This window comes from Bufo gargarizans, chromosome 1, assembly GCF_014858855.1.
Source record: "Bufo gargarizans isolate SCDJY-AF-19 chromosome 1, ASM1485885v1, whole genome shotgun sequence".
NCBI lineage: Eukaryota > Metazoa > Chordata > Amphibia > Anura > Bufonidae > Bufo > Bufo gargarizans.
The window spans coordinates 433,799,418-433,823,397 of record NC_058080.1 but is presented as its reverse complement, the minus strand read 5'-3'; the positions used below and the strand labels follow the sequence as shown (position 1 = coordinate 433,823,397).

General features: G+C 46.3%; 1 protein-coding gene across 3 annotated transcripts in view; it reads left to right on the top strand.

The window, feature by feature from the left end:
* Positions 1-7,600: 7,600 nt before the first annotated feature.
* PLGRKT (plasminogen receptor with a C-terminal lysine) overlaps positions 7,601-23,980 on the top strand; it is a 97,353-nt gene continuing 80,973 nt past the window's right edge. Inside the window, exons 1-2 of one of the 3 annotated variants that reach the window (XM_044286921.1) lie at positions 7,601-7,708; positions 21,853-21,935. In XM_044286921.1, coding sequence (XP_044142856.1) covers positions 21,855-21,935 — 81 coding nt within the window. In that variant the 5' untranslated portion in view covers positions 7,601-7,708; positions 21,853-21,854. Of the gene's footprint in view, positions 7,709-8,129; positions 8,175-8,985; positions 9,150-21,852; positions 21,936-23,980 lie in introns of those variants that run through there. The other 2 variants (XM_044286913.1, XM_044286931.1) reach the window with 2 other exon arrangements.

Here is a 23,980-nt window from a genome sequence, read left to right as displayed (position 1 = left end):
AAGAATTTTTTACCGTCCTAAGCTTTAATAATATCCCCCATGTAGGCCCCAAGCTAAATAAATGTCCCCCACAGTGTATCTAATCTTTTTAACTGCCCCTAGCTTTAATAATGCCCCAATGTAGGGCCACCAGCTTTATAATGTCCCCCATGGTTTATATAATGCCCCCATATAGTCCCACAGCAAAAATAAATAAAAAAAATCACCTTATCCACTGGTTCGCGCTGCAGCAATCTCTTCACTCTTCACAGAATGGGACCTGCCGAAGGTGCGCGATGGTGTCACTGTGCGCTCCCACGTGGTTACATCACCACGCATATCGCAATGAACAGAGACAAGACTGACGCTCCACGAGCAAGTGGATGAGGTGAGGTGGCCCCTAAATGGCCTCTGTCCATCCAGTTCGGCCTGTTAGCCTGCAAGTTGATCCAGAGAAAGGCGAAAAACCCCTGTGAGGTAAAAGTCAATTTTCCCCACTTAAGGGGGTAAGTAATGCTCACATTGTGCCCCTAACAGTAGTTATTCTCAGGTGTGCCCCTTCACAGTAGTTATGCTCACATTGTGCCCCCTTCACAGTAGTTATGCTCACATTGTGCACTTTTCACAGTAGTTATGCCTAGATGTCACACATTGCACTGCTGGTGTGTGGAGAAGCACAGAGGCCGATTCCCAGCAGCTCTCACACATACCAGCAGTGCAATGTGTGAGGGCACTGTACTGCTGCTATGGAGTGCCGACGGCTGAGCTGCATGGTGAAGAAAGGAGCGGACGCTTCCCGCTTCACCATTACAATCAACTGTCTCTGCATCCTATGGACACAGAGACAGCTGAGTCAGCTGTTCCGGGACCGCGAGACAGCCACAGTGTCACGGAAAGGTGTACAGGAAACAAGACAATGCAAAATGAATGTATGACTCACTGGATCCAAAGCTAAGGAACAAAAGGGAGACCCCTGCATAAGTCCTGGCACTCTCCCTGACTGCTCAGCCTATGCGAACACCCCAATGGTGGATGATCGCATATCCTCGTACCTCGACTATATGACACCTGAACACCGTACAATAGTAAGGGGACACGACCACCGGCTCCCTACACTAGACACGGAGGGAGTCAGGGTCACCTGGGATCCAGCAAACAGAAAATCACAAATGAAAGTACAGCACTTATCTTGTAGAAGACTGGGAAATAGGATCAGCATGCACACACACTCCAGGAAGTTGTATAAACCGCACACTAATGCATTATGGGGAGGAATTTAAAGGGATGCAATCAGTCCAACTACAAGACAGCTGAGAGAGGCTAACGAGATGAGGAACTGAAAACCAAAACAAAGAAAGCTCAAGGAGGAGGTTCTGAAAGGCATCTGTCAGAGCTTCTCAGATGTCTGGTTGTGACACACAGCCACTGAAACCCAGGACTGTCCAGCTAGACCTGGGACAGTTGGGAGGTATGAGTTCAGTGATCCCTCAAGATACAATGGCCTCAGGATACAATATTTTCAGCATACAATGGCCTTTTCCAACTCATCCTAAGTTGATACCAGACAACATACAACACCTCAGTCTCAGATCTAGCCAATCAGCATGGCCATTGCTCTGTACTGTTTTCTAGTAGCTCCTCTGTGGTACTACATGTTCTGCACTGCCCCCTGTTTGTGCCAGGATGAGCTGCGGCTTAATTGTATTTTTCTGGTACAGCCAGGTCCATAAATATTGGGACAGCGTCACAATTTCAACTTTTTTGGCTCTATACACCACCACAATCGATTTGAAATAAAACGAACAAGATGTGCTTTAACTGCAGACTGTCAGCTTTAATTTGAGGGTATTTACATCCAAATCAGGTGAACGGTGTAGGAATTACAACAGTTTGCATATGTGGTTCCCACTTGTTAAGGAACCAAAAGTAATGGGACATAATAATCATAAATCAAACTTTCACTTTTTAATACTTGGTTGCAAATCCTTTGCAGTCAATTACAGCCTGAAGTCTGGAATGCATAGACAATACCAGATGCTGGGTTTCATCCCTGGTGATGCTCTGCCAGGCCTCTACTGCTACTGTTTTCGGTTCCTGCTTGTTCTTGGGGCATTTTCCCTTCAGTTTTGTCTTCAGCAAGTGAAATGCATGCTCGGATTCAGGTCAGGTGATTGACTTGGCCATTGCATTACATTCCACTTCTTTCCCTTAAAAAACCCTTTGGTTGCTTTTGCAGTATGCTTTCGGTCATTGTCCATCTGCACTGTGAAGCGCCGTCCAATGAGTTCTGAAGCATTTGGCTGAATATGAGCAGATAATATTGTCCGAAACACTTCAGAATTCATCCTGCTGCTTTTGTCAGCAGTCACATCATCAATAAATACAAGAGAACCAGTTCCATTGGCAGCCATACATGCCCACGCCATGACACTACCACCACCATGCTTCACTGATGAGGTGGTATGCTTAGGATCATGAGCAGTTCACCCATATAGACTTCCTGATCACTTCCCTGTCATTGATCACCCCCCTGTCATTGATCACCCCCCTGTCATTGATCACCCCCCTGTAAGGCTCCATTCAGACGTCCGTATGATTTTTACGGATCCATGGATCGGATCCGCAAAACACATACGGATGTCTGAATGGAGCCTTACAGGGGGGTGATCACCCATATACACTCCCTGATCACCCCCTGTCATTGATCACCCCCCTGTAAGGCTCCATTCAGACGTCCGCATGATTTTTACGGATACATGGATCGGATCCGCAAAACACATGCGGACGTCTGAATGGAGCCTTACAGGGGGGGTGATCAATGACAGAGGGGTGATCACCCATATACACTCCCTGATCACCCCCCTGTCATTGATCACCCCCCTGTAAGGCTCCATTCAGACGTCCGCATGTGTTTTGCGGATCCGATCCATGTATCCATAGATCCGTAAAAATCATACGGACGTCTGAATGGAGCCTTGCAGGGGGGTGATCAATGACAGGGGGGTGATCACCCATATACACTCCCTGATCACCCCCTGTCATTGATCACCCCCCTGTAAGGCTCCATTCAGACGTCCGCATGTGTTTTGCGGATCCGCTCCATGGATCCGTAAAAATCATACGGACGTCTGAATGGAGCCTTACAGGGGGGTGATCAATGACAGGGGGTGATCAGGGAGTGTATATGGGTGATCACCCCTCTGTCATTGATCACCCCCTGTAAGGCTCCATTCAGACGTCCGCATGTGTTTTGCGGATCCGTAAAAATCATACGGACGTCTGAATGGAGCCTTACCAGGGGGGTGATCAATGACAGGGGGGTGATCAGGGAGTCTATATGGGTGATCACCCCCCTGTCATTGATCACCCCCCCTGTAAGGCTCCATTCAGACATTTTTTTGGCCCAAGTTAGCGGAAATATTTTTATTTTTTTTTGTTTGTTTTTTCTTACTAAGTCTCATATTCCACTAACTTGTGTCAAAAAATAAAATCTCACATGAACTCACCATACCCCTCACGGAATCCAAATGCGTAATTTTTTTTTGACATTTATATTCCAGACTTCTTCTCGCGCTTTAGGGCCCCTAAAAAGCCAGGGCAGTATAAATACCCCACATGTGACCCCATTTCGGAAAGAAGACACCCCAAGGTATTCGCTGAGGGGCATATTGAGTCCATGAAAGATTGAGATTTTTGTCCTAAGTTAGCGGAAAGTGAGACTTTGTGAGAAAAAAACAAAAAAAAAATCAATTTCCGCTAACTTATGCAAAAAAAAAATATTTCTAGGAACTCGCCATGCCCCTCACGGAATACCTTGGGGTGTCTTCTTTCCAAAATGGTGTCACTTGTGGCGTAGTTATATTGCCCTGGCAATTTAGGTGCCCAAATGTGTGAGAAGTACTTTGCAATCAAAATGTGTAAAAAATGGCCTGCGAAATCCGAAAGGTGCACTTTGGAATATGTGCCCCTTTGCCCACCTTGGCTGCAAAAAAGTGTCACACATCTGGTATCGCAGTACTCAGGAGAAGTTGGGGAATGTGTTTTGGGGTGTCATTTTACATATAACCATGCTGGGTGAGAGAAATATCTTGGCAAAAGACAACATTTCCAATTTTTTTATACAAAGTTGGCATTTGACCAAGATATTTATCTCACCCAGCATGGGTATATGTAAAATGACACCCCAAAACACATTCCCCAGCTTCTCCTGAGTACGGCGATACCACATGTGTGACACTTTTTTGCAGCCTAGATGCGCAAAGGTGCCCAAATTCCTTTTAGGAGGGCATTTTTTGACATTTGGATCCCAGACTTCTTCTCACGCTTTCGGGCCCCTAACATGCCAGGGCAGTATAAATACCCCACATGTGACCCCACTTTGGAAAGAAGACACCCCAAGGTATTCCGTGAGGGGCATGGCGAGTTCGTAGAATTTTTTATTTTTTGTCGCAAGTTAGTGGAATATGAGACTTTGTAAGAAAAAAAATAAAATAAAATAAAAATAATCATTTTCCGCTAACTTGTGACAAAAAATAAAAAGTTCTATGAACCCACTATGCCCATCAGTGAATACCTTAGGGTGTCTACTTTCCGAAATGGGGTCATTTGTGGGGTTTTTCTACTGTTTGGGCATTGTAGAACCTCAGGAAACATGACAGGTGCTCAGAAAGTCAGAGCTGCTTCAAAAAGCGGAAATTCACATTTTTGTACCATAGTTTGTAAACGCTATAACTTTTACCCAAACCATTTTTTTTTTTGCCCAAACATTTTTTTTATCAAAGACATGTAGAACAATAAATTTAGCTAAAAATTTATATATGGATGTCGTTTTTTTTGCAAAATTTTACAGCTGAAAGTGAAAAATTTCATTTTTTTGCAAAAAAATCGTTACATTTCGATTAATAACAAAAAAAGTAAAAATGTCAGCAGCAATGAAATACCACCAAATGAAATCTCTATTAGTGAGAAGAAAAGGAGGTAAAATTCATTTGGGTGGTAAGTTGCATGACCGAGCGATAAACGGTGAAAGTAGTGTAGTGCAGAAGTGTAAAAAGTGGCCTGGTCATTAAGGGGGTTTTAGCTAGCGGGGTTGAAGTGGTTAAAGCTGACAGTCTTCAGTTAAAGCACATCGTTTGTTTCATTTCAAATCCATTGTGGTGGTGTATACAGCCAGAAATGTTAGAATTGTGTCGATGTCCCAATATTTATGGACCTGACTGTACATGTATGTACTATGCAAGACCCTGAGGAAGCTCCTGCGGCCCTGCCCTCACCAAAGAAAATCATTTACAGCTTCTAGCAGTTTTCTGAGATTTTGCTATTGATGGCTTCTCCTCAGGATAGGTCATCAGTATCTGATTGGTGGAGGTCTGACTCCCGGCACCCCTGGCGCTTAGCTGTTTGAAGAGGCTTCGTCGGTCATGTGGCCTAGGTGCAGCTCAGTCCCATTCAAGTGGATGGTGCCATGCTTGTTAAGTTGTGAGAAAGTCACGGTGCTCACTGGAGCCTCGTGGTCTTTTCAAACAGCTGAAGGGCAGGGGTGCCGGGGTCAGACTTCCAGTGTAAAAACTATCAATATCAAAATATCAATTTAAAGAGGACCTTTCATCTGGCAAAAAATTGTGAACTAAGTATCATGATATATACAGCGGCGCCCAGGGATCTCACTGCATTTACTATTATCCCTGGGCACTGCTCAGTTCTCCCGCTATGTCCTCCGGTATGTTCGGTCACTGGGTTATAGTAGGCGGAGACTTAGGGGACTTGGTTATAGTAGGAGGAGACTACCCTTGTTCTCCTGGGCGTCTCCTTCTCCTAGGCTGTAGCGCTGGCCAATCGCAGCGCAGGGCTCACAGCCTGGGAGAAAAAAACCTCCCAGGCTGTGAGCTCTGCGCTGTGAGAAGAAGACGCCCAGGAGAACAAGTCTCCTACTATAACCAAGTCCCCTAAGTCTCCGCCTACTATAACCCAGTGACCGAACATACCGGAGGACATAGCAGGAGAACGGTGCGGCGCCAGAGCTAGTTCAGAATTTTTTGCCAGATGAAAGAACCTTTTTAAATGATGAGATGAAAAAATATGACTTGTTCCTGAAAAACAAGCCCTCGTATGTTTACGGTCGTATTAAAAACGCATGGCTCTTGGAAAATGGGGAAGAAAGAACTAAGTTTAAAAGGGGAAAGGGCTAAAAGTTAAAAAAAAAAGGTTAAAGGGGTTTTCTCATCTCAGACAATAGGGGCATATCGCTAGGATATGCCCCCATTGTCTTATAGGTGCAGGTTCCACTGCTGGAACCCGTACCTATATCGAGAACGGAGCCCTGAAAGTGAAGGAGGACGCACTGCGCATGCGCAGCCGCCCTCTATTCATTTCTATGGGGCCGCCAGAAAATAGCCGAGTGCTGGCTCGGCTATTGCCGTCTGCCCCATAGAGATGAATGGGAGCATGGGCCGCGCATGCGCGGCACGCTCGCATTCACTTCTATGGGAGAGGCGGGATTAGCACTTGGTGGTGGACAGACCCCAAGAAATCTGGGGTCCTCCAGCCACAGCGCTCCCCGCTCCATTCTCGATATAGGTGCGGGTCCCAGCGGTGGGACCCGCACCTATCAGACCATGGGGGCATATCCTAGCGATATGCCCCCATTGTCTAAGATGGGAATACCCTTTAATCAGTAAGTTTTACATGCTTCATGAAAATGATAATTCATGCCACAAAGTGCTCATGTGGGTATGTAGGTGAAACCATGAATAATTGAAAAATGTCAAAAAAAAACCACAACTGTTTCAAGAAAGAGCCCTAAAGTAATTTTATTTTTTAAAGGGGTTCTCCAGTCATTTTTAAACCTCTAGATAGATCATCAGCATCTGATCGGTGGGGGTCAGACAACCGGGCCCCCCGCCGATCAGCTGTTTGAGTGGGCAGTAGCACCGCGGCCTTCTTGCTGTTTACCGTAGGCCCAGTGACGTCACGACTAGTATCACTGGCCTGGGCGTGGCTAAACTCCAATCAAGTGAACTGAGCTTAGCCCCGCCTAGGGCATTGATACTTGATACTAGTCGTGACGTCACTGGGCCTGCGGTCAACAGCGAGAAGGCTGCGGCGCTACTGCCTTCTCAAACAGCTGAGGGCCCGGGCTCGCCGATCAGATGCTGATGATCTATCCAGAGGATAGATCATCAGTTTAAAAAAACTGCAGAACCCCTTTAAGTTGTGACTGGCCTTACAGGAACTGACTAAGATAAAATTCTTCCCACACTGGTATGTAACAAATCCAAATTGTTTGTGTAACATCACTGACAGTAAGAGCCATCACTTCCCAGCTAGGAAATTACGTTTTGTCATAGCGAATCTAGTGATTCCCAGTCACGTGATTTCTCCCTCACGTTACAGTCATGTGACTAAGAGGAAACGCGCTGTAATTTCTGAAATTGACCGGTAGATGTCGCTCCAACCTGTTAACCATAAACATACTATGGTGCAAGCCTCCGTCGTTCCTGGCCCGCCCACCTTGCACGGACACGCCCTGCCTGTAAGCGCGGCAACACCTTCTGTTAACTCCTTCGCGGCCGGAGTAAAGCGCTCATGTGCCTTCTGAGGCGTCTACTTCCAGTTCCAGGGCGGGGCAGAAACGGTTAAGGAGCCCTGTCATCGACAATGCGCGGCTCTGACCTTTCTCCTTCGCCCTGAGAGTCACTTGTAGGGAGCACGAGAATCTCTGCTCGGCACGGTAAATTAACCCTTTGCGGCGTCCTCCTGCTCGCATTACTGTATGATTATAATATACTGGTGGGCAGGGGTGGAGAGCTGAAGTGTTAGAAGTCACCTGGAGGGAGTAAGGCTAGGGTTACCCCATAAATGTCCAATAAGTGAGGATATGCTCCTGACATGTTTCTGAGGTGCCTATAAAACTCAGCGTAAGGCCTCTTCCACATGTCACTGAATCACGGCTTACAGATCCCTCGCACATAGTCTACGGTTCACGAAATCCGCGGACACAACACACATGTCATCCGTGTTCTGTCAGTGGTTTTCACGGATCATTGGTAGGCGATGCTCTGGAAACTTCATGGAAGAACCTCTGACCATTAGGGTTGCCACTGGCCATGCCCCAAAACCAATAAACTACGCCCACATCTGTGAAGACCCGCCATGCCCCCATCGCCGGCTGGGTTCTCTCCATGAAGAAGAGGAAGGTGAGGAGGGAGTCTGAAACACTGGGGGTGTTGTGTGGATGGAGGAGAGGGGGCGATGGCCTCAGGGGCAGAGCGGTGCCCCCCGTTATGGGTAAATATGGGCACCTGGATAAGTTTACACTGTGCAGGTGCCGCCCCCAGCAGCTCTTCCTGCGCCTTCCCAAACAAACCTGCTCTGCTCCTGGCTGCACATACCGCCTCTCTACAGGCTGCCCGCATCGGTGAGGTCCCATCCCGGACATTGCTCCTCTGTTCCCGACTTCCCAGAACTGGCCGGTGCAGCTGCAGCGCTGATACCATTGCGAAGTCAGCGCACAGTGCTGCCAGGCCCTGCCTCCTGCCAATTACTTAAAGGGACCATGTCTGAGCAGAGTCAGCAGACCCGCCTTCCCCGTCACCCTGTTAACAACAAAAAAGGAGGACTTCTCCGCCGGACGGAGGACCAGGAGTCTAAAAACTGGACTGTCCGGCCACCCTACTGACCATCTCGTCACGGATGTCACTATGGATGTGTGAAAAAAGCCTAAAGAGTATAATTTTGGTATATGTTTGGTCGCTGTATCTTGCCATGTATGACGCTATGCTGGTGTGGGTTTAGGAGCTGAGCTCACACCATCCGCAGTAGGTGTCAGCTCTAAGGCCCCTTTCCCACGAGTGAGGTTTCCGCACGGGTGCAATGCATAAAGTGAGCGCATAGCACCTGCACTGAATCCTGACCCAGTTATTTCAATGGGTCTGTGTACATGAGCGTTTTTTTTTTTAACGCATCAGTTCTGCGTTGCGCGAGAATCGCATGTTCTATATTCTGCATTTTTCATGCAGCCATGGACCTATAGAAGTGCTAGGAGATGTTCGTAAATCTTCAGGTTTTTTTCGCGCACATGAAAAACACATCAAAACCGATTGCACCCGCACAGAAAAAAATGAAACGATGAAAGCAATCGCAGACAACTGACTGAACTTGCTTGTGAAATGGTGAGTTTCACTGAACGCATCCTGACGCAATCTGTATCGTTTGTGTGAAAGAGATCTAAGGCCTAGTTCACACTTCAGTGTTTGGTCAGTGATTGTGAGTGGGAAAGGTTTGCACCCTTGTTTTTGATCAGCACTTGGTTTTGGCTCACAATTAGTGTTGAGCGAACTTCTGTTTTCAAGTCCGGCGTACAAGGTTTGGGTTATGGTCCGTGGTAACGGAATCCATAACGGAATTCTTAGATTACCCGAACCTTGTACGCCGAACTTGAAAACAGAAGTTTACTCAACGCTGCTCACAATCACTGATCAACCACAGCCCAACTGTGAAATAACCATTCTGTTTGGTTGTACCCTCAAGGCAGGCTCAGACTGGCCCACTGGGCAGGCGGGGGATTCCTCGGTGGGCCCCTAGTCTCCTGCGCCTGGAGATAAGTTGGAGTAATTATTTCTCTTGTTTCTCAGGAAAGATAATTATTGTAGCCACTAGGTGGCAGTATCACACAGTATCTTCTAAATTTCCCGGGCTGCTGTCAGTGAAGGAGGAGAGAACATGTCTGGCCATTCTCCTGCTCTCCCTGCTGTCAGAAAACTGGCTGCTGGAGAGAAGGACTCCTCTGCTGTGCTGGGCTGATTTCCCAGATGTGTGACAGTAGTGAGCTGTAGGAGACTGTAAGGGGGAAATAGGGGATTTGTTTATAGTAGACTTAGATCTTTGAATGTGTGCTGCTCTCTGCAGAGTTCAGAGTGGCTTTGGGGGGACTCTGCACAAGGTCTCCCCAATGCCTCTGCTTTAGGTGCAATCCCATTAGTGCCACAGCTCCAGATGCCCCCAAATGCCTCCACTCTAAATTCACCGCTAATATTGTATTTTTTTCAGTTGCCCCCTAATACCTCTGCTCCAGGATCCCCACTATTACCCTGCCTCAGGCGACCCTAATGCCTTTGCCTTAGGTGCACCTCCATAAATGCCTCAGCTCCAGATGCCCCCACTCTAAATGCACCGCTAATATTGTCTCTTCTCCAGTTACCCTTGCTCCAGGATCCACGCTACTACCCTGCCTCAGGTGACCCTAATGTCTCTGCTTTAGGTTCACCCCCATAAATGTCTCAGCTCTAAATGCACCGCTAATATTGTCTCTTCTCCAGTTACCCTTGCTCCAGGATTCCCACTATAACCCTGCCTCAGGCGACCCTAATGCCTCTGCTTTAGGTTCACCCCCATAAATGCCTCAGCTCTAAATGCACCACTAATATTGTCTCTTCTCCAGTTACCCTTGCTCCAGGATCCCCACTATAACCCTGCCTCAGGCGACCCTAATGCCTCTGCTTTAGGTTCACCCCCATAAATGCCTCAGCTCTAAATGCACCACTAATATTGTCTCTTCTCCAGTTACCCTTGCTCCAGGATCCCCACTATAACCCTGCCTCAGGCGACCCTAATGCCTCTGCTTCAGTTATGACCCCCCGTTTATGCCCTTTGCTCTCTAGCACCTTTGCTTGGGCTTTATTAAAGGTTATGACCTGCAAAGGGGGTTGGACTTATGCCCGAAAAATTCTGCACAGTGCGTCACATTCTCCAGTATTGACACGTATGGTTTACATGGCGGTAGTGATGATATTCCGTATTTACAGGCATCACTGCTGCCATGTAAAGAGATACTGGTGGTGTAGTGGTGGAGGATTTAAAGGGGTTGTCCAGGTTATCAAGTTATCCTCTCCACACCATAGAGCATAACTATATGATTAGTGGGGTCTGATTCTGCGACCCCCACTGACCCCAGGAACGAGTCCTGTTTCCCCTTTTTCATGGTGTGGCAGGCTACACATACGACCTGCTGCTCCATTAATTCTCTTTGGGACCACTGGAAATAGCCAGCGCTATACTCTGCTATCTCCAGCGACCCCATAGAGAATGGATGGAGAGGCAGGGCATATGCTCCACCTGCCACTCAATCATGAAGGGGGATCAGTAGGGGCTCCAGCGTTCAGACCACGGATCGCTTAGTTATCCCCGATCTGTGGATAGAGGATAACTAGAAAAGTGGACACAGGCCCTTTAACAGGCGAACATTTCTATTTTCGTTTGACACATATTTTAGGCCAGATTTTTTATTTTATTCACCCAAAGAAAACTTTTAGGCCCCTTTCACACGAGCGAGTTTTCCACGCGGGTGCAATGCGTGACGTGAGCACATAGCACCAGCACTAAATCCTGACCTATTCATTTCAATGGGTCTGTGTACATGTGCGTTGTTTTTCACGCATCAGTTCTGTGTTGCATGAAAATCGCAGCATGTTCTATATTCAGCGTTTTTCACGCAGCCCCATAGAAGTGAATGGGGATTCAGTGAAAAACAGATTGCATCCGCAAGCAACTGAACGCAATCTCAGACAAAACTGACTGAACTTGCTTGCGAAATGGTGTGAGTTTCACTGAACGCATCCGGAGCCAATCCGTCACGCTCGTGTGAAAGGGGCCTTAAAGATAGGGAATGTGAAAAGGTCCAACAGCTATGACACGACAGGTGATAAGTGTCTGACTGCTGGGACCCCCATGATCAAGGGAACGTGGTCTTAAGACCCTTGTGTACATAGATTGGTAGTAATGTAACTGAATGTCTCAGGACCCCTTTTTCATGATCAGTGGGTGTTCCAGCAGTCAGACCCCAGCAATCTGATATTTATCACCGATCCTGTAGATAGACAATAGGTCATTATGGTAGGACAACTCTTTTAATGTAGATTATGTACAATATGAGGAGGTTAAGATTTGGTAAATTTCATGCCAGACACGGAAAGGGAAAAAAGGGAACAGACACGGAAAGAAAATACATTTGTGTGCATGAGCCCTTATACTGACAGGTATAATACACAATATGGTGACAGGCTTTTTTTTATAAAGGGAGTCTGTCACCAGCATTTCACTTTTTTAACCCTTCCCACAGTTCCCTAGCATGCTTACAGTTAATAAAAACGTTACCTCTGGCATCAATCCTGGACTTATAGAACCATCAAAAACGATCTTTATAAGATATGCAAATGAGGGCTCGCAAGTGCCCAGGGGCGGCGTTGCTCTCTTAGGTGCCCTGCTTGCTCAGCCTTTTCATTGTGTCCCCCCGTCCCTTCCTACCCTCCGCCCGCCCATCCTTTCCCTCTGACTGCCTTTCTACTAACTTGTTATTCTGCCGATATCCCGCGCCTGCGCACTCATTCCTTTGGCCGGCGTATGCGCACTGCGATGCCAATTCCTTGTACGGTATCACAGTAATTAATGCGCATGTGCCGATGGACCGCCTCCTTTGTTGTGTTTTCGCGTCGTTAGCTGGCGCATGCACAATAGTTACTGTGACGCCGTACAAGGAATGAGTGCACAGGCGCGGGATATCGGCAGAATAAAAAGTTTGTAGAAAGGCGGTCAGAGGGAAAGGATGGGCGGGGGGACACAATGAAAAGGCTGAGCAAGCAGGGCACCTAAGAGTGTTACGCCGCCCCTGGGCACTTGCGAGTCCTCATTTGCATATCTTATAAAGATCGTTTTTGATGGTTCTATAAGTCCAGGATTGATGCCAGAGGTAACGTTTTTATTAACTGTAAGCATGCTAGGGAGCTGTGGGAAGGGTTAAAAAAGTGAAATGCTGGTGACAGACTCCCTTTAAATGATTGTGCAAAAGCAGTAAAAAAAAAAAAAATCATATTGGCGCTTGATGCGGTTGCTGGGTGTCAGACCCCCGCCGATAAGGTATTAGTGACCTATCCTGACGATAGGTCATCAATATATGTGGCAGGATAACCCCTTTAAGCCTTCATATATTGTGCTCTTGTTTGAAATCTGGTAATTTGAACTTTAACCCCTTGAGGACCTACGCCGTACATGTACGGCGCATCTGGACGTGACTTCAGGACCGGCACCTTACATGTACGGAGCAAGGTCCGCCGGGTGCTGGGGCAGGATCGCGGGGTAATCGGGGCACCAAGGCTGCTCTTACCGGCAGGCATCCTATGCTGGGTAAGGGCAGCATGGTGTCTTTCCGCCCTCCTGCAGCTCCAAGCGCTGCTATTGGCCGGTCAATAAAGACCGGCACATTGCAGCGCCAGAAGCAGAAGGAAGCTGTGGGGCGGGTCGGGGGGTGGTCATGGGGAGGTGACCAGTGCTGAACTAGTCAGCACTGGTCTCCTCCGAGGTCAGTGTTTGGCGTCCCCTGCCAGCGCTGCGATTGGCTGGACCAATACTCCAGCCAATGGCAGCGCTATAGCTGCACAGGAAAGGGCTAAGCCTCCCTGCATGCAGCCATTCTAGCTGGTGACTATATGCAGAGAGGTTCTGTGCTGCTTGTTGGCTTGCTGGGACTTGTGCACCACCACTGCGATTTGAGTTTTTCCTGCTGAAAGAAGAAAAGAACAACATCATCTGGAATTGCTGCACTGATTGCTGCAGCTGTTCCAGATCCCTAAACCACCCTCCATCCTTGTCCCTTCCTGCCCCCCGTCCTTTTTTTACAGACGCCATTTGGTCCGTGCACTTTTTTGGTGTTTTTTTTTTTTTTTTTTACAATTTTCCAGCTCTGCACCAATTTTTCTGTCGTGTGCATGAGGCCTTAGTGTAGATTTTTTTCACACACATATTATCTGTGTACGTGCGTCCTGCACCTGCTGAGGGCTGATCAGAAACATCTATTTACTGTGCAGATTTTTTTTTTTCCGTGTAGTTAGTTATATATATTGTGGCACAGTGAGGGGTTGTGTCTGGCAAGGCAGGTATTTTCCTCCCAGCATGTGCGGCTGGGCTGGTTTCCAGCCAGGTGAGGTTAAATACCGGACCAAAGGACCAAAGTTTAAGTGCCGTTCCGGGTTTTGGCAGCACCTGGCTGTCCTTAAATAGGCAGCTGGGCTCGGCAGAGATGTCTCTGTTTTGGGGATCTGAGGCTTTGTGCTGTGCTGGAGGGCTGAGAGCTGCAAGCTGGGGAAACAGGCCCCCTAAAGCCTGCTGTGGACTACTGGAGGTAGAACTGCCAGCAAGGTGACTTGTGTTATATGAACTTTCCATTGTGTGTGAATTAACACCAGGACTGCAAACACTGACGTTTTGAGTTAAGAACTTGTATTTTGCCTCTGTATTGCACCCGCTTACCCTATCTACCAGAGCGAAACCCCACAATATATATAAATCTCCATATACATATATAGAAATCAATTTTAGTTAGGTAGTGTTAGTGTAGATTTTTGCACGCACACAACATCTTTGTGCGTGCATCCTGCCATTTTTTTATTTATTTTTTTACTTTTTTTTTTTCTCTACTCCTTTTATCTATATTTCAGATTTATTACAAGCCCCTTCACGTGTGAAAACACAACATACACACCCCTCACACTAAATAAAGGTTTACACATTTCATACATCACACCCCAATAAAATAAAAATGGCCCGTCCATCCCAATAAGTTTACTCAGCTGAAGAGGCATATGCCATGCTTGCCACCGATACTGAGTCTGCCAGTGAGGGAGAAGAGGATGCCACTTTCCTCTACCCCTCCCTCATCCACATCTGTGGATGAGGGACCCTCTGGAAGGCGCCCCAGAACAACAGCTGAGGCAGCCCCCCAGAGTGAGCCCATATGGACCCCACCCCCTGACGATTATCAGCCCAAATTCCGGATTTTGAGGGCAGCTCTGGAATGTAGCTAGACAGCGGGCTTCACTGAACTAGATTTTTTCAAAATCTTCTCTGAAGATTTAGTAAATTTAATGGTGGCCCGTAGGTTGGACCCCAGTAAGTGCAGCAGAGATGATGACGTTTTGGGGACTCGTGGTGCATATGGGCGCTGTAAAGAAGCCAAACGTTAGACAATATTGGAGTTCGGACATTTTCTACCAGACTCCAATTTACAGTAAGACCATGACCCGGAAGCGATTTGATATAATTCCTACACTACAACGACAATGCACAGTGCCCACCCCAAAACGACCCAACATTTGACCGTCTGTTCAAGGTTAGGCCTGTTATTGACCACTTTAACACCAAGTTTGCTGAGGTGTACAACCTAGATAAAAATATCTGTGTAGATGAGTCCCTATTGCTTTTCAAAGGGAGGATTAGATTCCGCCAATACCTGCCTAGCAAAAAGGCAAGGTATGGCATAAAAAATATACAAACTCTGTGAGTAGATCCGAGTACACCCACAAATTCTGCATTTTCGAAGAGAAAGATTCCCGGATAGAACCCCCAGAATGCCCCCCCATCCTAGGAGTTAGAGGGAAGATCGTGTGGGACTGCTGGGTAAGGGTTACCACCTCTATGTGGATAACTATTATATCAGCATACCCCTATTCATGTCCCTAACTGCCAGAGGTACTGTGGCTTGCGGCACAGTGAGCAAAAGTCAGAAAGGCCTCCCTAGATCCCTGGTAAGGCAACCACTGAGAATGGGTGAAAGTAGGGCTCTCCGCCATGAGAACATGCTGGTGGTTAAGAACAAGAACAAGAGGGACGTCCTTGTACTGACCACCATTCACAGTAACGCCAGCTACCCTGCTACCACAACCACTACCCCAAACCAGTTTGTATCCTGGACTATAACAGGCACATGGGAGGGGCGGATCTTTTAGATCAACTTCTGAAGCCCTACAGTGCCACACGAAAAACAAGTGTGTAACAAAAAGCTGTCCATACACATTGTACAGATGGCAATGTGCAATGCGTACGTGCTATTTAAATCTGCAGGCCACACAGGAACTTTCAGTTCCAAGAGGTGGTTATCAAGGCCCTAATTTTTCAAAGCCAGGCCGGGGAGGGTCCCAGTACTTCAGGAAGTCATGGTGCCCGTGTTGAACCAGGGCAACATTTTCCATGTTCAGTTCCCTAGACAGCAAGGAAGGGAAATACCCAAAAAAGATGCAGGGTGTGTTCCAATAGGTGGATAAGGAAAGACACTATTTACCACTGCAAAACCTGCCCTAAAAAAACCTGGCCTGTGCATGCCAGGAGTGTTTTAAAATCGACCACACATCCATGGAGTATTAATTTCATCCATGATGTACCCTGTAGTTTTACCACCTTATATCTCTGATTTAGTCCGCATAGCTTCCAGATCCACTTTTCACCAACCACTAAATATTCATTTCTGTGAAACACCTGTTAGGTCAAAAGTGCCCTTTCCACCCCTTAAAATGTTCATATGGGGGTGCTCTTTCCAAAATCGGGTCACTCATTGAGGTTTTTAATTTATGGGGACCTCAGGAATTTTTTAACATGCGACATGGCACCTAAAATTCATGTCTGTGTAACCATATTTTGCAATTTGCCGCTAGAGCTCTGCTGTGCACCCATACAGCAGGCTACAAGCACATATGTAATGTTTCCTAAATGGGGAGAAAATGGGGAACACATACTGGGGTGCATTTTCTTTTTTAACCCCTTGTGAAAGTAAAACATTGGGGTCTGCTAGTAATTTTTCATTTTGTGTGCTTTGAAATCCTTTAACAAGTTTTTCTGCCTTCTGCGAAACACCTGTTTCCTGAAAAGTACCCTTTCCACCGTTCGTACGGGGGTGCACTTTCCCGAATGGGGTCACTTCTCGGGGTTTTTAATTTTTGGAGACCTCAGGATTTTTTTAAATCCGACATGGCACCTAAAATCAATGTCTGCCAATTCAGGTCAGCAAAATCCATATTTTGCTGTTTGACTCTAAAGCCCTGCTGTGCGCCAATACATCATTTTTTGAGCATATATGGTGTGTTGCGGTATTCGGGAGGAAATGGGGAAAAAAATGTGGGGTGCATTTTGTCCTGTAACCCTTTGGGAAAGTGAAACATGTGGGTGTAAAGCAACTTTTTTGTGAAAAAAATGCAATTTTTCATTTTCACTGCCAAGTGTTTCTTAATTCTAGGAAACACCTTTGAGGTCAAAGTGCTCACTACACACCTTGAAAGATTCCTTAAGGGGTGTAGTTTCCAAAATGGGGTCATTTTTTGGGGGTTTCCCCTGTTTTCATATGCGACATAGCTCTCAATTACAATTCCAGCTACAGTAAATCTGCTCTCCTAAAGCCATATGGTGCTCCTTCCACTCTGAAGCTGTCACGGCCTTTGCTGTGTGTGCCGTGACACTTGTGCCATGCTTGCGGATGCCGGTGACAACGTGTTGCTGTTATAGCATGTGGCAGTGTCTCGGCTTCGGCTGTGTGCGCCGTGACATGGTTGCCACGCATGCTATTGCCGGTGGCAACGTGTTGCTGTTATGGCATGTGGTGACAGTGTCTTGGCTTTGGCTGTGTGCACCGTGACATGGTTGCCACGCATGCTGTTGCCGGTGGCAACGTGGTGGCTGGTGTGTGCACTTCCCCTTTAAGTTGTAGCCTGCCCCTGTCTGGTGCTGTAAGGGTTAACCCACTGATTGGGTGTGGTCGCTTTGGGCTATTTAGCTTCTGCTGGAAGCCTGTAGCTCAGTGTTCCTCCAGGCTTGGTGTGTGCTGGTGGTTCACTGCTCTTGGCTTTACCATCTGTCCAGTGAGGGCCACCCTTGTGGTCATCAAGGTCTTCCCAGTTTCTGTGTGGTTTCGTATGCTTGTGTGTGCACTTCCCCTTTAAGTTGTAGCCTTCCCCTGTCTGGTTCTGTAAGGGTTAACCCCCTGATTGGGTGTGGTCTCTAGGTGCTTCTTATTCCTGTAGCCTTTGACCAGGAGTTAGTTGTACTCCAGCCTTGGTGTGTGCTGGAGTTATGCTCCTTGTCTGGGTCCTAGGTATCCTGGGTATGAGCCGTCCTACCAACCAGGTCCGCTCATACGGTCAGGAGTTAGGGTGAGGATTAGGGACTCTTTAGGAGGTGAGCTGCTCCCTGATTTCGGTATCCTGGCCTAGCTGCTTCCCCTTTATATCTCTGACCGTGACAAAAGCCTGCTGTGCACCCATACATCATTTTTTTGAGCACATATGGGGTGAAATGGGAAACAAATGTGGGGTGCATTTTGTCCTGTTACCCTTTGGGAAAGTAAAAAATGTGGGTGTAAAGTAACTTTTTAGTGAAAGAAAAATGCAATTTTTCATTTTCACTGCCAAGTGTTTCTTAATTCTAGGAAACACCTTTTGAGGTCAAAGTGCTCACTACACACCTTGAAAGATTCCTTGAGGAGTGTAGTTTCCAAAATGGAGTCACTTTTTTTGGGTTTCCCCTGTAGGGCCACCTCAGGGTCTTCATATGCGACATAGCGCCCAATTACCATTCCAGGTAAATCCGCTCTCCAAGAGCCATATGGTGCTCCTTCCACTCTAAAGCTTGCTGTGTGCCCATACATGCGTTTTTGAGCACATATGGGGTGTTTATGTAAACTCCAGATTCAGGGTAATAGATTTTGAGTTTTGTTTGAGTTTGATGTGTTGCAGAAAAAAATAGATTAAAATGTAAAATCTGCTAAAAAAAAAAAAAGTGACATTTTGAAATTTAATTACCAGTTTCCTTTAATTCTCATGGGGCACCTAAAGGGTTAGCAAAGTTTGTAAAATCAGTTTTGAATAGCTTGAGGGGTGTAGTTTCTAAAATTGGGTGATTCGTGGGTGGTTTCTAATATGTAAGCCCCAGAAAGTGACTTCATAACTGAACTGGTCCTTAAAAAATTGTTTTGGGGAAATTTTCATAAAAATTTTAAGATTTGCTTCTAAACTTCTAAGCCTTCTAACGTCCCGTTCCCCCCCCCCCCCAAAAAAAAAATTAATAAATAATTTTCAAATTGATCCAAACATGAAGTAGACATATGGGGAATGTAAAGCAATAACTATTTTTGGATGTATTACTATCATAAAAGTAGAGAATTTTGTTTTGTAAATTTGGTATTTTTTTATGAATAAAAATAAAATATTTTGACTCAAATTTACCACTGTCATGAAGTACAATACGTGACGAGAAAACAATCTCAGAATGACCTGGATAAGTAAAAGCGTTTTAAAGTTATCACCACATAAAGTGACACATGTCAGATTTGCTTAAAATGGCCTGGTCCTTAAGGTGAAAAATGGCAGGGTCCTGAAGGGTGTTAAAAAAAGATAACAGCATTATCTCTTCTACATCAGGAGATATAGCATTTAGTAATTGAGTCAGAAGTGAAAGCGGCTGAAACCTGTTTTCACTTTCAGCTGTTGTCACTCCAAAAATGTTGCATAAAGTTTTTAACGCCCATGGCTGTGTTTGACACATAATGCTTGTGCTCCATATGCGAAACTGTGGCAGGGCCTTTGGCCCTGACAAATCTAAATAAATTTACGCCTGGAAGTTGGGGTGGGCGGTATAGGCGATATGCAATATAAATTTGTGCCACGATATGGATTTTGTGCATATCACCAGACTGCGATATGACCACGGAGCGGCAGTTCCGATCGGAGTCCCAGCAGTGTAATACTGGGGCTCCGATCGGTTACCATGGCAGCCAGGACGCTACTGAAATCCTGGCTGCCATGTTATGTCAGTGAGCAGCATTATACTCGCGTGCACCGTGGCCGTCGGTGTAAATCGCTACACCGGGCGCTCCTTCTTCTGTCTGTATGGCGCATTGCTAATGCTTATAGCTTACGTGCGCCGTGGCCGCCGGGCGCTCCTTCTTCTCATAGGTCTGTGCGGCGCATTGCTAATGCTATAAGCATTAGCAATGCGCCGCACAGATAGAAGAAGGAGCGCCCGGCGGCCACGGCGCACGTGAGCTATAAGCATTAGCAATGCGCCGCACAGACAGAAGAAGGAGCGCCCGGTGGCCACGGCGCACGTGAGTATAATGCTGCTCACTGACATACCATGGCAGCCAGGACTTCAGTAGCAGCCTGGCTGCCATGGTAACCGATCGGAGCCCCAGCATTACACTGCTGGGACTCCGATCGGAACTGCTGCTGCCACCAATGATGTGGGAGGGAAGGGGGCCCCTGCCACCAATGATCAATACTGGGGAGGGAGGGGGGCGCACTGCCCACTGCCACCAATGATGGGGGGGGAGGAGGGGGACCCTGTGGCCACTGCCACCAATGATTAATACTGGGGAGGGGGGGGGGTGGGTTTGAGTTACCAGAGGGGGCTGATGAGAGGCTGGGGTCGGATCAGAGGCTGGGGGCTGATCAGAGGCTGGGGGGCACATACGAGGCTGGCTGCCATGGTCAGCTCCCTGCTATTGTGTGCACAAACACAGGGCAGCAGGGAGAGTGTAAAGTCCTATTCACCCTGAAGATACGAGATGTGCAGCACCTGAAACTAGGCATACTGGAAGCCTGTGCTAGCATTTCTCCTGCGGTGTTGCTATCAGTGTGTAAAGAGGGTTGCATTGACAATCCAATACAATGGGCAGTACATTGAACACATTTTATAAGTGGTCAGAAACTTGTAAATAACTCATGAAAGAATAAAGTTACGTTAAAACCAAGCACACCATTGTTTTTCTTGTGAAATTCCCAATAAGTTTGATGACCCTCTTCCTATTGAAAAAACAAAAGATCGATTCAAAATGGCCGACTTCAAAATGGCTGCCATGGTCACCACCTAACTTGAAAAGTTTCCCCCCTCAGATATACTAATGTGCCACAAACAGGAAGTTAATATCACCAACCATTCCCATTTTATTAAGGTGTATCCATATAAATAGCCCACCCTGTATATCGCATATCGCACATGCTTAAAATTATATTGCAATATAGATTTTAGGCCATATCGCCCACCCCTACCTTGAAGCAGCTATAAATGTTGGTGAAAAACTACTTTAGCCAGGGGCTAGTCCAGTTATTCTACCAGGCGCATGGACTGCTGAAGTTGCGCCTAATTTAAGACAAGGTGCACGCCTTCTCGTAAATTAGGCGCATCTTCCGCCACCAAATCCAGTGCGAAAGGGAAGTAAAAGACCAGCGTAAAACGCCGGTCTTTCTAAATGACCCCCTTGCTTTAAGACTTAGATTGCCAGCTTTGAAACAAGACCAGGTCTATATTTTTATCTTCTACAGAGCTGAACTGCTACCATAGGTCCTTTTCCCAAAACCCAAGCAAAGCTTGGCAAAACTGTTAGGGTACCTGCACATGGCTGCGGGTGAACACGCAGAAGATGCGCACAATGTTCGGTGTGGATTTCTTTGCGTTTCTCCAGCCAAGCCACAGTAAAAGCCACAATTTCTAATTGTGTTTTTTGTTGCAAATTTGATGCGGTTTTATTGCAGATCTCACCATTCACGGCGGACAATTTCCATCCATGTACTATCCGGATGTTTAGTGGATGCACGCTGACCCTTTCATTTCTATGAGGTCGTGCACACATCCAGATTTTTATTGAATCGGTGTGGCTGTTCCACAAATTATAGGACATATCCTACTCTGGTCTGTATTGTACATGAGAATAGTCATTTCTATTGATGGAAGTGAGAAAATGCAGAGTGCACACAGAAGGTATCTGTATTTTGCGGATCTGTTTGCTGACCAAAATACGGACCCGGCCTTGTGCATGAAGCGTGAGGCAGTGCATTTTGGTGGAATGGACTCTGCAGACAGCAGAAGAGCAGAACGAGATTCTGTTGAGACAGTTGTAGTAATAATTTTGACCTCTGTTGACAAGGCTTTATATCTACCATATAGGTACAGTAGATTATATAAGAGTAGCAGCTGACAATTATAGTGGTTTTCTGCACTTTACTTTATTGCTGATTTTTGAGAAAAACATATCGAACTTCCTAATGTTTGTGTATCTCCTTCTAGAAATGGGGTCCTTTTTCTCTAGAGCTATGGATGAAAACATGAAGAATCAGAGGGAATTTATGCTCATGAACTCACAACTTCAGGTAAAATACTGTGTAAATATAGCACTCATCGGTGGACATTATCCACTAAAATTTGGCGCCAAGGACTTGCACATTTTTTAAGTATGTTAGACACTTTTACCCTCTGTGCTCATCAATGGACGTAAATTCACAGAAAGTGAGTTTGGATTCACCGGAAAGGTTGTGGCTTAAGATGCAACAGTCTGCACCGAGGTTCTGCCGGAAAGTAAGCCGACTAATAGGTGGTATTAATTTAGAATAGCCTCTGTAAAGGTGAGACAGATGTGTTATCCAGCATCAGCCACTATGATACATTTAGCACTGATTTAGACTATCTGTGCTGGATTCTGCCACAGTTTGGCATTTGCATGTCGTGGGTTTAGCCCCAAATAGTCCTCATGCAAACACTTGCCGTGTGGACGTGGGTGGCAGCAAGGACTGGAAGGCAGATTACATGCAGTTTTCAGCGTGGAAATCCCTGCACAAAAATGGGCAAATGAGCCCTTAGACATTATTTTCCTCTTCCCATGGATTAAAGGGAGGTTCAGAGGTGGCCATAATATTGCATGAGGTGGCCACTTAAAAGGCACTACGTACCAGTTTACTCCCATGGCTTTTTTAGTGTTACTGCAGTGGATCATCTTCTGGTCTCTGTTTACTTGTGGTGCATACTCAAATGACAGCTGCAGCCAATCACTGGCCTCATTGGTCTCTTGCCATATATTGCTGAGACTAGTAACTTGACTGCAATAGTCACCTAGGCAGGTCACTGCTGCAGCCACATAAATGGAGACCAACAGAGAAGACTGAAGCAGTGGCACTGGAAATCCAGTGGAATACAGTCAGGTCCATAAATATTGGGACATTAACACAATTCTAAAATTTTTGGCTCTATACACCACCCACAATAGATTTGAAATTAAACGAATGTGCTTTAACTGCAAACTGGCAGCTTTAATTTTAGGGTATTTCCATCCAGATCAGGTGAACGGTGTAGGAATTAAATCAGTTTGCATATGTGCCTCCCACTTGTTAAGGAACCAAAAGTAATGGGACAATTGGCTTCTCAGCTGCTCCATGGCCAGGTGTGTGTTATTCCCTCATTATCCCAATTACAATGAGCAGATAAAAGGTCCAGAGTTAATTTCAAATGTGCTATTTGCATTTGGAATCTGTTGCTGTCAACTCTCAAGATGAGATCCAAAGAGCTGTTACTATCAGTGAAGCAAGCCATCATTAGGCTGAAAAAACAAAACAAACCCATCAGAGAAATAGCAAAAACATTAGACGTGGCCAAAACAACTTCTTGGAACATTCTTAAAAAGAAGGAACGCATCGGTGAGCTCAGCAACACCAAAAGACCCGGTAGACCACGGAAAACAACTGTGGTGAATGACCGAAGAATTCTTTCCCTGGTGAAGAAAACACCCTTCACAACTGTTGGCTAGATCAAGAACACTCTCCAGGAGGTAGGTGTATGTGCGTCAAAGTCAACAATCAAGAGAAGACTTTACCAGAGTGAATACAGAGGGTTCAATACAAGATGTAAAACATTGGTGAGCCTCCAAAACAGGAAGGCCAGATTAGAGTTTGCCAAACGACATCTAAAAAAGCCTTCACAGGTCTGGAACAACATCCTATGGACAGATGAGACCAAGATCAACTTGTACCAGAGTGATGGGAAGAGAAGAGTATGGAGAAGGAAAGGAACTGCTCATGATCCTAAGCATACCACCTCATCAGTGAAGCATGGTGGTGATAGTGTCATGGCGTGGGCATGTATGGCTGCCAATGGAACTGGTTCTCTTGTATTTATTGATGATGTGACTGCTGACAAAAGCAGCAGGATGAATTCTGAAGTGTTTCAGACAATATTATCTGCTCATATTCAGCCAAATGCTTCAGTACTCATTGGACGGCGCTTTACAGTGCAGATGGACAATGACCCAAAGCATACTGCAAAAGAAACCAAAGAGTTTTTTAATGGAAAGAAGTGGAATGTTATGCAATGGCCAAGTCAATCACCTGACCTGAATCCGATTGAGCATGCATTTCACTTGCTGAGG